The 13,592-nt window shown below is 51.2% G+C and overlaps 1 protein-coding gene across 1 annotated transcript in view; it reads left to right on the top strand.

The window, feature by feature from the left end:
- Positions 1-3,814: 3,814 nt before the first annotated feature.
- Positions 3,815-13,592, top strand: part of Nwd1 (NACHT and WD repeat domain containing 1) — a 47,181-nt gene continuing 37,403 nt past the window's right edge. Inside the window, exons 1-2 of the mRNA XM_032919049.1 lie at positions 3,815-4,107; positions 8,454-9,723. Coding sequence (XP_032774940.1) covers positions 4,089-4,107; positions 8,454-9,723 — 1,289 coding nt within the window. The 5' untranslated portion in view covers positions 3,815-4,088. The remainder of the gene's footprint in view (positions 4,108-8,453; positions 9,724-13,592) is intronic.

Genomic DNA, 13,592 nt, shown 5'->3' with positions numbered 1-13,592 from the left:
CCAAAAATAATCCCCGAACTGGTGACAGGGCAGGCCCAGAGTCTAGCTCTCCCGAGGTGGGGGCAGAAAGATCAGGAGTTCAAGGTTTTCCTTGGCTACCAAGCTCCAGACCCTGTCTCAAACAGTGAAAATTAAAACACCACCACACACACACACACACACACACACACACACACACACACCACACACACACACACACACACCACACACCCACACCACACACATACACACACACATACATACACACACACATATACATACATACACACACATACACACTCATACATACACACACACATACACACCACACACACACATACACACATACACCACCCATACACCACAACACATACCACACCACACACATACACACACACACACACACACCACACGCACACACACACACATCACACACACACATACACACACACACCACACACACACATACACACCCCACAACCCCCTACCCACACACACCCCCCACCCTCACACCCCATCCACACCACACATACACACACCACACACACACCACACACACACACACCACACCACACACCCCACACACACACACACACACACATACACCACACACACACACACACACACACATACACACACACCACACACCACACACACACACACACACACCACCACACACACACACACACATACCACACACCACACACACACACACACCCACACACACCCTCACACACCCCACCCCACACACACACACACCACACACACACTACATACACACACCACACACACATACATACACCACACATACCACACACCACACACACACACACACACACACCACACACACACACACACACACACACACACACACCACACACACACACACACACACACACACACACACACACACACACACACACACAAAGTTGGGAGTGATAGCACTCGCTCATCTTTTGTCCCTGTACTTGGGAGGGAGTTCTCTGTAAGTTTGAGGCCACCTTGGTCTACAGTATGAGTTCCAGGCCATACAGTGAGACCCTGCTTTAAAACAAAACAAAACAAACAAAAATGCCCCACAGAGTCAGCAGGTAAGAGCCTGTGCTGTCCTTGCAGAGGACCCCAGCTCATTTCCCAGCATGTTAGGCTGTGCACAAGTGTCCATAACTCCAGCTCCTGGGTGTCTGATGCCCTCTTCTGGCCTCTGTGGGCACTGCACTCATGTGAACATTCCCACTCACAGACACACATGAATTAAAAAACCTCGACAGCAAAAGCCCCAGAGTCTGTGCAGCTCCATCCATATTGTCTTGATCATGGTGAGTGTTGATAGCATGGATTAGCATTCACCAAGATTTCTAGAATGTTCTATAGGCTGCTTCAGAGAGTAAGTCTCCCTAAAAGAACAAAACAGAAAACACTAGGCTGTTTGTCTGCTCCTCCAACTGTACGTCTGTCATTTTAACTCCTTGGGAGGCTGAGGCAGGAGGACTGTTTGAACCCACAAGCCTTTTTTAAAACAACATTTAAAAAAAGATGTCTTCTTTGACAATTTCATACCGTCATACCCAGTGTGGTTTTTTTTTTTTTTTTTTTTTAAAGATTTATTTATGTATGTGAGTGCTCAGTTTGCACGTATGAAGAAGCCATCGGATCCCATTACAAATGGTTGTGAGCCACCATGTGGTTGCTGGGAACTGAACTCAGGACCTCTGGAAGAGCAGTCAGTGCTCTCAACCACTGAGCCATCTCTCCAGCCCAGTATGTTTGAGTTATTATTGCTTTATTTTCTCAGGCTGGGGAGAAGGCCCAGTATGTAATGTGTCTGGTGTGCAAGCCTGAGGGCCTGAGTTCAGGTCTCGAGCATTCAGACGGTAAAGCTGGATCCCTGGATCTCGCTGACAGCCCAGCTAGGCAATCGATGAGCTCTGGGATCCTGGGGTGATGCTGTCTCAAGAGATAAAGTGTGGGCTGGAGAGATGGCTCCAAAGGTACGACCTGCTGTAGTCATAGCAGCACCCACAGCAGGTGCTCTAATATGCTAACAACTCCAGCTCCTGGGGATCTGACTCCCTCTTCTGGCCCTTGTGAGTACTGCATTCACGATAGCACAAACCCACTCATTTAAATACTTGGAAGACTAAGTCATACAGTGTGAACCTTTGGTCTTCCCATGCAAAGGCCATGTATGTATGCATGCACACACACTCACAGACACATGCACGCACATGCACACACACACACACTCAGTTCTTTATCCATGCTCATAAATTTAATTTCTCAAGGACCTGACAATCATGTTGAGTTTCAAAGGAGAACTGGGTTTTGTTTTCCTTTTGAGAAGGGTTCTCAGGTAGTCCAGGATCGCTTCAAACTACTATGTAGCTAGCCTCCAACTTTGGAGTGCAGGGGTGGCAGGCCTATACCACTAGCCTGTCTAGTTCTGGGTATGTGTGTATGTGTGTATGTGTGTATGTGTGTATGCATTCACACACACGCACACATGCACGCACACACATGCTTGCTCATGTATGTATGTATGTGTGTATGTATGTATGAATGTACGTAGTATATGCATGCATGCATGAATGGGGGTGGTGTCCAGGCGTTGGCTTGAATGTGGAGGACAGAACAAGCTGCAAGGGTTGCCTCCTTTCTTCCACCGTGTGGGTTCTAGGGATTAAACCTGGCTGTCTGGGTTCATGGCAAATGCCTTTACGCACTGGACCATCTCGACAGCCCTGACAAAATTTTTTTTTAAGTGGGAAATATCCCCAAGCACAAAAATAAACAACCCCCAAACAGAGGGGCAGGACTGGGAGATGCCTCAAGGGAGCTAATTCTCAGCTCATGCTGCAAGGCTGGGAAAAGCACAAGGTGGCTTCAGTTGCATGGGGGAGGGGTTGTCCTTAGACCTACTTCATGTCCATGCCTCCAGTCCTGGGAACCTTCTCGACCTGTGGCTCCACGGCCCGAGCTCCACTGACTCCCCCTTCAGCTTCGCCCTCTCTGCCCCTAGAGCCTGCCTGGCACTGCCACTATTGTTAGGGGGACTTTCCATGAAAATCAGACTCACACTGGTGCCCTGGAGAGAAGGTTCTGTGGTAAATAACTCATTAGCAGGCCCCAGGCTCCCCAGGCTCCTCCTTGAAAGGCTGGGCCTCTGGAGGCTCCAGTATCAAGGACTCCTAGTGACAGCTCCCAGCAGCACCTCTCTCTCTCCCACCACATTACCCCTCGCTTGCTCTGTGGCTTTAGCCCCAAACCTCCCCCGTGAGGCTGGAAGGGCCTTCTGCAGGCCATCTTGTTCCTGTGAGGTAAAAGGACCCAGGATTGGTGTCCTGGGCCTTTCTGCTCAGCTGCTCAGGAGGCTGAGGCAGGAGCTAGCCTGGGCAACATGGCAGCCCTGACTCAAAACAGCAGAGACTCACTTGTTTCCTTCACGTGTGCACGTATGCATGTGAACACCCTCCACATGTGCACAGACACATGTGCATGCACGGGTGCGTGTGCAGGCATGCTGGACTGCTTGAATGACTGCTTTTGGGTGTTTTTCTCCCCTCTTCTCCCCACTCCGGTGTATCCTTCCTCCTCCCTCTCCTCCTCTCCTCCCCCTCCTCTCCCAACCATCGTTACTTTCTTTCCCTCCTCCTCCATCTTGTAGCTGCTGTGCAGGGATCGTCTCCACACCAGCTTCTTTGTGCCATAGTCACACCATCAAGTGACCGTGAACACCTGTTCTTGTTCTCAATGTGCTTCCTCCACAGCCCCAGAATCAAGTGTCAGGTGGGATTTGAACCCATGCCTGTCTCTGTCTGTCTCCCTGCCAGGCCCTCCTGGGTGACCAGTATGGCCCCTGCCCTGTTCCCCAAAGGATTGAGGAGAAGGAGTGGGAGGCACTAAGGGCTCAGCTGACCTCCAGGCCTCGAGATCTGGAGCTGGTGACCAGACATTTCCAGAGAGATGACAACACCATTCCTCCCACCTACGTCTTGCAGCCTCCAGGCTCAGGGGTGGTCCCAGGGCCTGAGGAGGCCACTTTAACCTCTGTCCTGAGAGGTGGAGCCCAGGAGGCCTGGAGGCTAGGCCTTATCAGCCAGGAGCAATGGATGTGCTACCATCGATCAGGTGAGACCCAGGGAACCTTCAGGGGTCCGTCGAACACAGGACACCCATGCCAACATGTCCCCCATGATCTCAAATGAAAGTGTATCACCTTAGTCAATGTCGACCCTGCTTTGCTCCCAAGAGACTGCACAGCCTTGGCCAACCCCCGTCAGTCTCTAGGAGCCTCTTCCTGACCCTTGGTGCTGCTCTCCTTTCTCCCAGAGTGACTGGGACTGAGATTGCTCAGGAATGTATGTACGTGTGTATTTCTTTCCTTTTTTCCTTTCCTCCCTTCCTTCCTTCCTTCCTTCCTTCCTTCCTTCCTTCCTTCCTTCCTTCCTTCCTTCCTTCCTTGTTGATGATGATGATGTTGTTGTTGGTTTGGGGGGGGTGTCTTTTGTTTTTTTCTAGATAGGGTTTCTTTGTGTAACTTCAACTGTCCTAGAACTTGCTCTGTAGACCGGGCTGGCCTCAAACTCAGAGATCAGTCTGCCTCTGCTCCCAAGTGCCGGGAGTAAAAGCTCATGCCACCACGCCTGGCTTCATTTATATTTCACGTGTATTAATTTATCGGCTGGGGAGTGTGTGTCAGCCGTGGAGATGTGTGGGGGTCAGAGGACAGTTTGCAGGAGTAGAGCTTAGGTGGTCTAGCTCGATCACATACTGAAGATGTTGCCGACCCTAGAAGGCAGTGTGTACGTGTGCGTGTGCGTGTGCGTGTACGTGCTCACGCAAGCGCTCACTCATGTGCACACAGGCGGGCAGATGTGTAGCCTGAGATTGTCAGGTATCTTCTGATTGTACGCTGAGGCAGCGTCTCTCACTGAACCTGGAGCTCACAGATGAAGCTGGTCTAGGTGGCCAGCTCACTCCACAGAGCCTCTGTCTCCATTTCCAGTGCACTAGTGTACAGTCAGTTGTCCCTCAGCCTGCCTTTATGTGAGTGCTGGGGACACCAACTGGACTCTGCATGAATATACGGCAAGCCCGTCACCCACCGAGCCTCTTGGAGCATTTATTTTATTAATTTATGTGTTTATGTATTTATTTGTGATGGGATCTCATGTAGCTCAGGCTAGCCTTAAACCTGTTGTTTAGTCAAGGATGACCTTGAACTCCTGATGCCCCTGCCTCTGCCTCCTGGATACTGAGATTGTAGGTCAGCATCACCACTCTGGGTTTGTGTGGTGTTGGGGGTGGAGTCCTGTGGGTCTCCCTTCTCCCTGGGGTCATTGGCCCAGGAGGATACAGGGAGCAGGGATATGAACACGGTTTTGGATGGCCCCTGAGTACGAACGACAATAAGGACACACAAGAACCGGCTTTGGGGAGACACATACACTTTACTCAGAGTAAACCAAGGGTTGCATAGCTTTGGGGATAAGGAGTAGGAATGTCCATGATGGGCAAAGGTTTGAAGCCTAAAGAATTAAGATGCCTCATTAACACAGGGCGGCGTTCCAGGAATCTCAGGGGCTAGCTGTACACGTTCTACTCAGGACAAAGGAAGGTGAACCTGTAATCTAACCAAGGCTACACGACTTTCCGAAGGTACAGGGTGTGGGGTCTGGGATCCCCCAGGATGAAAAGAGGAAAGCCCTGGTGACAAGGGAATCTGCCATTTTGCGCTGAGCTCAGGACAATGGTAGACTTGGACGGGCAGGACAACAGAGTCCAAAGCTTCCTGCACACTAGGCAGTGCTAGGCCCACTGAGTCACAGCCCAGGGATTTATATAGAGTACTATTGAACAGGCCCCAGGACTCAGAATTTCACTTAGCAATGGTGCTTCTCAGTTAACTAGATTTCAGACAACACCAGGTTCTTCTGCCCTAGTTGTTAATAGTCACCCAGGCTGGCCTTGGACCCGTGACCCTCCTGCCTCAGTCTCCCCAGTAAGCTGAGTTAACAGGCCTAAGCCTGTCTTGGAAAGGACTTCAGTTGACTCTTGTCCTTGACTGGAATGTAGCTCTCCAAGGGCCTGGCTCTTCACCGGGGCAGGCGGGAGAGCTGGGAGCCTTCGTTGAGCCCCAGAGAGGCTTCAAAAATAACTTCTCAGATCTGGCTGCTGCTTCAAAACAAGAGCCTCCTGAGACAAGTCAGTGGGAGCTCAGGCTGCAAAACCAGAAGAGTCTGGAGGCATTGGTGGTTCAGCGGGAGAGCACTGGCTGGTCTTCCAAAGGACCTGAGTTCAGCTCTGCTCCCCAGACTCCCTCCTCATGGGGCACACCTCCACACACGTGTGCACATAATTAAAAAATAGAGATGAGCCAGGCGCGGTGGTCCTTTAATCCCGATGGAGGAGGTAAAGGCAGGATCTCTGGGTTTGAGGCTAGTCTGCTCTGTGTAGCAAGGACAGGCAAGGCTGTGTAGAGCTAAATCTTTAAAAGATAAAGGAGTCTCGGGACAGCTATGGCACAATCTACACCAGGGATCAGTCAGCTGTGGTGATGGCACCGAGCCAGGCCTACCTCTTGTGCTTGTAAAAACAATTCCACTGACACACGCAGGCCCTCGTTTGGGTGGGGTCTGCTGACCCTTGCTGCAGGGTGGGAAGGTCTTCTTCTATGGCCCCTCGAGCTTCTTCCCAGACTGCAGGAGTCTCTTCCACCCAGCAGGTTAGTAAAGACTCCAAGCTCTGTAAAATCCTCTCTCCTTCCTCTGCCTTTACAGCCACCATGGCCTCTTGCTTTGTGTCTGGGAACATGGTTTCACTCACTTGGTACCTGAGGTCACCTCAACGCACTGCAGGTGCTAACACAGGCGCGAGTGGAGTGTTTGTTGGTCGTAGGTGTGAAGAAGACACCGAAGCGTTGCTCACAGGGCTGAAATCCCCATCTGTAAAGTAGACAGTTGAGGGGCCTTTAATACTCGCCGTGCCGTGTGTACTGACACCTAGGTCTAATCCCAGAACACGCTATCACCTTAATAAGAGGCTGTCCCCATGAAGCAGCCACTCCTGTTCCCCTGTTCTAGCTTTTGGTTGTTGGACATTTCTTATCATTGGGATCATGCACTGTGTGTGATTTTAAATTTTCTTTTGAGGCAAATTCTCCCTGTGTAGTCCAGGCTGGCTGAGGATGTCGTGAGCTCAGCCAGTCAGATGGCTCAGGAACTAAAGGTGTTTGCCACCAAGGCTGATGATCTGAGTCCCATTCCCATGACCCACGTGATGGGAGGAGAGCCCTGAGTCCTACAAGTGGTCCTCTGATCTCCACACATGCTTGGTGGCACACACACCCACAAACCCACAAACGCCCCCCATTAACTTACTAAATAAATAAGTGTAAAAATGAAGTTATTGTTTAGTAGCTCAGGCTGGCCTCATCCCAGCAACCCTCACCTCAGCCTCCTGAGGACTGGGATTGTAGGTGGGCCCCACCCTGCTGTACCGCTGTGGACTTTCCTTTTGTGTGTTTGGTGTGCATGTGATTGTGTGGGTGCTCCAAATGGAGGCCAGACCAGGGCGTCGGTAATGTCCTTTGTCACTATCCACCTGGTTCCTTTGAGACAAAGTCTCTTCTTGAATCAAAGCTTACAGTAGGCTGGCTGGCCATTGAGCTCTCCAGGCACGACACCCGGAAGGGTAGCCTTTGATCTGCACAGGTGTGATATGTAAATTCTCACCACCCCACATACACACCCACACCCACATACACACACACAACCGCACAGTACACACACATACACCCCCACCCACATACACACACACACACACACACACACCCACACACACACACACACACACACACACACCCCACCCCCACCCACACACACACACACACACCCACACACCACCACACCCCCACCACCACACACACACACCCACCCCCACACCCCCACCCCACACACACACATACACCCCCCACACACACACACACACCCCACACACACACATACACACATACACACACACACACACACACACACACCACACACACACACACACACACACACACACACACACACACACACACACACACACACACACACACACACACACCACACACACACACACACACACACACACACACACACACACACACACACACACACACACACACACATACACACACACACACACACACACACACACACACACACACACACACATACACACACACATACATACACATAATATATCCCCCCCATACATACACACACACACACACACACACACACACACACACACACACACACACGTGTGCTCACAAATCCTAACCTCCTATGTGGGCTTTTGCAAGCCGCCCCAAATGGCTGTCCCATTTATTAAATGTGACAGCCTGTGTCCCTCTGAGCATGTTTCCCAGCAGTCCCTCTCAGGCCTCTGTAACTGTGATGACTCCTTTTGCCCCCTCTGTTTCGTAGTCATTGAGTGGGAGATTGAGCATGGCCTACTAAACTCAGCACAAGGGGACCAGGGAGCTACCGTCTTCCTGAGAGACGTTCAGGACCTCAGCAAACACATCTTGGATGATTGCTGTCTGAAGATGGTGGATCGGCTGGCAGATGGCTGCCTAGATACCAATGCCCAGAGTCTTCTCAGCGGTCTTAAAGGGCGCATACTGGACGCTCAGCCTGGAGCCCTAAAGTCCCACCACCTGCCCTGGAGCCGCGACCTGGTCAACCCCAAGAACAAGACTCACGCCCGGTACCTGAAGCAACTGAGTGAGCAGTTTGTAGCCAGGACCAACCATCAGGTCCTGGAGCAGCTCCGAGAGCTGGAGTTGGCCAGGCAGGAGCTGGGTTGGCTCTACCAAGAGATCCGTCACCACCTCTGGCAGAGCACAGAGTCTACCAAGGTGTTCTGTGGCCACCAGGAGCTCCTGGCCCAGCTCAAGCAGCGGCTCAGACAGGATGAGAGCCGGACGCATACTCCCTTGGTTCTCTTTGGACCCCCAGGCATTGGGAAGACCTCCCTCATGTGCAAGCTAGCCCAGCAGGTACCAGAGCTGCTTGGCCACAAGACAGTGGCTGTCCTGAGGCTGCTGGGGACGTCAAAACTGAGCCTGGATGCCCGCAGCCTTCTCAGGAGCCTGTCTTTCCAGCTGTGCTTGGCATATGGGCTGCCATTGCCCCCGGCCCAGGTCCTGGAGGCTCACAGCAGGGTGGGCCACTTCTTCCACACCCTACTCCACACCGTGTCCCAGAGGAACTTCGAGTCCCTGGTGTTGCTCCTGGACTCTGTGGATGACCTGGATTCCGTACGCCATTCTCCGAGGGTCTCTTGGCTGCCCCTCAAGTGTCCTCCGAGGGTGCACCTCGTCCTCTCCGCGTGCTCTGGCCAGCAGGTGTTACGCAACCTGCAACAGACCCTCAAGGACCCCAGCGCCTACTGGGAGGTGAAGGCCCTGTCTGGAAGTCAAGGCCAGGAGTTCATCCAGCTGCTGCTGGCTGCAGAGAGGAGGATGCTGAGCCCGGGTCAGAGGGATGTCCTCTGGGCCAGCCTCCCAGAGTGCGGCCACCCCGGGAGGCTAAGGCTGGCCTTCGAGGAGGCCCGGAAGTGGGCCTCCTTCACTGTGCCAGTGCCCTTGGCCACCACAGCAGAGGAAGCTACACATCAGTTCTGTATCCGCCTGGAGGAGACACACGGGCAGCTGCTGGTGGCTCATGTGCTGGGCTACATTGTGTCTTCCAGGTAAGTTTGCCTTCCTCCCCCTCTTTCTCTCCTCCTGCTCTCCCTCCCTCTGTCCTCTTCCTCCCTCCTTCCATCCCTTTCTTCCATTCCTCCCTCCTCCTGCCCCCCTTTCCCCTCTCTCCTTCCCTCCCTCCCTCTTACCTTTCTTCCTCCCTTCCTCCTCCCTTCCTCCGACCTTTCCCCTCCCCCTCCCTCTTTCTTTTCTGTTGATTGGTTGTGTGTGTACAGTGTGCACACTCTGAAGCCATAGGACTTTGGGCATCCAACTCTCTCGCTGTCCACATCACTCCTTTGAGACAGGCTCTCTTGCTGAACCTGGATCTAGGCTGACCCCAGTGAGCCCAGCATTCCTGTCTCCAGGCTTGGGCCACACCCACATAGCCACACCCAGCCTTTTATTGGGAGGCCGAGGACCTACACTAAGGTCCTGACTCTCCCAGAGCAGGTTCTCCTCCCCGCAGCCATAACCCTCCTCTTCAGGGATGTGAACAGAGCCTGTGTTTTGTGGAGGTTAGGCATGTGCTGCATGATTGAGCCTGGGCCCCGACCTGCATGCAGATTTTTTTTTAAAATGTATTTATTTTATGTATGAGAGTACTCTGTAGCTGTCTTCAGACACACCAGAAGAGGGCATCAGATTCCATTACAGATGGTCATGAGCCACCATGTGGTTGCTGGGATTTGAACTCACGACCTCTGGAAGAGCAGACAGTGCTCTTAACCACTAAGACATCTCTCCAGTCCCCATAGATTTTGTACCTTACTGCTTTGTTAGAAAGAGTTTGTCAGCTCCAAGAGTTTCCTGGTGAGGCCTTAGGGTTTTTAGATAGGGTTGCTGGGATTTGAACTCAGGACCTCTGGAAGAGCAGCCAGTGCTCTTAACCACTGAGCCACCTCTCCAACCCCGCATCTAATTTCTTTTTATTGGTTTATTATCCTGGCTAAGACTTCAAATCCTGGGAGAAGACAGAGTGACATTCGTGTTCCACTTTTGATTTCAGTTGGCATGTGCACAAGGTGCTGGCGGTCACTTTGTCACCTGTAGCCGTTATCACCTCAGGACTGTGGTGGCTGCTGGGGTCCACTTTGATTGCCTTGACACATGGAGTCGACAGAGGGGAAAGTCTTAGGAAGAAGGTTTTGTCTGGCTCTGGTAGGCCTGTGGGCATATCAGTGGGTGCATGTATGTGTGTGTGTGTTCCTGCATGTGTACACGTGTCTGTGCATGTATGTGATATGTGTGTGTGAAGCACATCTGTGTGTGTGTCCTCATGTAGGTGCATGCATGTGTGTATATATATCTGTGCGTGCGTGCGTGTGTGCATGTGTGTGTGTGTGTGTGTTCCTGCATGTGTACACGTTGTCTGTGCATGTGTATATATCTGTGTGTGTGTGTGTGTGTGTTCCCTGCATGTGTACACGTTGTCTGTGCATGTGTGTGGTGTGTGTGTGTGTGTGTGTGTGTGTGTGTGTGTGTGTGCGTTTGATTGTTCCTTGAAACAGGAGGACCGGACCAGAACGTGGTAGCAGCAGCAGAAGCTGGCCCTGGACTGTGTGTGAGGGAGGAGCCACTGGAGTCTAAGCTGTGAGCCGGTGGCCCAGGCTTGCACATTTAGTCCTCTGCTGGTGACTGTGGCTGTGTCGTAGCCGGCTGACTGCAGCGACTCGACCTGTGGCTTCCTTGCCAGGGTGGCCTGTGGCCTGGGATTGTCTGCCTAACAGCCTCTGCCTCCCGATGGTCAGGGCGTTTTATTACGAGGGCTGTCGGTCTTCGTCTTGGTCTTTGCGGCTGTGTTGAGAGGATAGATCGTGTGACGCTCTCTGGCCCCTGCCTCAGTGTCGTGTGTGTGTGTGTGTGTGTGTGTGTGTGTGTTTCATTTGCTTCATTATCCTCTCAGCTTTTCGTTTGTCTGTTTGTTTTGAGACAGGGTTTCTCTGCATAGCCCAGGCTCCTCTGGAACTCACTCAGTAGACCAAGCTGGCCTTGAACTCAGTAAGATCCTCCTGCCTCTGCCTCTTGACTGCTGAGATTAAAGGCATGCGAAACCACACCCAGCTCAATTTAGATGTTAAAGATTTCTTTCATTTTTATCTATGTGAATGCATGTGTCTCGGAGGTGGGGGTTGTGCACACGAATGCAGGTGTTTGCAGAGGCCAGAAGAGGGTGTCAGACCCCTGAGACCTGGTTGTGAGTCGCTGGATGAGGGTGCTAGAAAACAAATCAAGATCCTTTGCAAGAGTAGCAAGCATTCTTTTTTTAAAAAATTTGTATTGGTTATTTTATTAAGTAGCTAGCATTCTTAACTACTGAACCCTCTCTCCTGTCCTTAATTCAGAGAGGGGAGGAGAGGTAAGGGGTAAGGTATTGTGATCATATATAGACATCTTTTGTGGTGATGGATCTCAGTTGTTGATCTGATACCCCAGGCAGAGAAAGCCTCAGAGGAGTGGCCCACGGGCAAGTCTGTGGAGCATTTTTTAAATTACTAGTTGATAGGAGGGCCCAGCCCAATGTGGGCAATGCCAACCCCTAGGGCTTCAGTTCCAGCCTCCAGGTAAGAATCTGCCTTGAGCTCCCGCCCCGGCTCCCCTTAGTAAAACACCATGTAGCAAAAGGAACATTTTCCTCTCTGCGTTGATTTTCTTTTTCAGGCCTCATTATGTATCCTTGGCTAGCTTAGAACTCACTGTGTAGACCAGGCTGGCCTTGAACTCACAGAGATCTTCCTGCCTCTACTTCTAGAGGACAACTTGCAGGAGTCGGTTCTCTCCTTCCACTGTGTGGGTCCCAGGTGGAACTGGCATGGTTTACGTTGGCACTGTTGCCTTCACCCTCTGAGCCATATTGCCAGCTCAATATAATAAATTCTAGTATCTATATGCATAACATGGATATAATATGTACTATAAATAATTTATAGTGAACACACATGTTTGTGCATACTAAGCATGTATGTCTCTGTACATCATCTCAACTCTATTTTTATTTATTTTTATTAAATACTTCTTTTTTAAAAATATTTTTAAAAATGTATTTATTCTTTTATGTTAAGAGTACACTGTTGTTGGGGTTGGGGGTTTAGCTCAGCGGTAGAGCGCTTGCCTAGCGAGCGCAAGGCCCTGGGTTCGGTCCCCAGCTCCGAAAAAAAGAAAAAAGAAAAAAAAAAAAGAGTACACTGTTGCTGTCTTCAGACACACCAGAAGAGGGCATCAGATCTCATTACAGATGGTTGTGAGCCACCATGTGGTTGCTGGGAGTTGAACTCAAGACTTCTGGAAGAGCAGTCAGTGCTCTTAACCACTGAGCCATCTCTCCGGCCCTGTGTTTATTTATTTGTTTGTTTTTTGAGACAGTGTCTTTCTACATAGCTAGGGTTGTCCTGGAACCTGCTATGTAGACTGGCTGGCCTTGAACTCATAGAGATCCATCTACTTCTGCCTCCCAGTGCCTGCTACCATGTCCGGCTCTAAACTATTCTGATAGTTGTGTGCAATGCCAGCGTGCTGGTCTGTGCACCTCACTGCAGGTCAGATCCTCCAGGAGCTGCCTGACTTGGGTGCTGGAATTGAACTCAGTCCTGTCTCCGAAAGGCACTCTCTCTCCAGCCCTTAAAAAATTGTGTGTGTGGGCTGGAGAGATGGCTCAGTGGTTAAGAGCACCGACTGCTCTTCCAGAGGTCCTGAGTTCAATTCCCAGCAACCACATGGTGGCTCACAACCATCTGTAAAGAGATCTGATGCCCTCTTCTGGTGTGTGAAGACAGCTACAGGGTACTTATATATAATAAATGAATAAATCTTTTAAAAAAATTGTGTGTGTGTGTGTGTGTGTGTGTGTGTGTGTGTAGCCCAGGCTGTCCTAGAACTC

This window comes from Rattus rattus, chromosome 13 (genome assembly GCF_011064425.1).
Source record: "Rattus rattus isolate New Zealand chromosome 13, Rrattus_CSIRO_v1, whole genome shotgun sequence".
In the NCBI taxonomy this organism is placed as follows: domain Eukaryota; kingdom Metazoa; phylum Chordata; class Mammalia; order Rodentia; family Muridae; genus Rattus; species Rattus rattus.
This window is presented reverse-complemented; position numbering and strand designations above follow the sequence as displayed.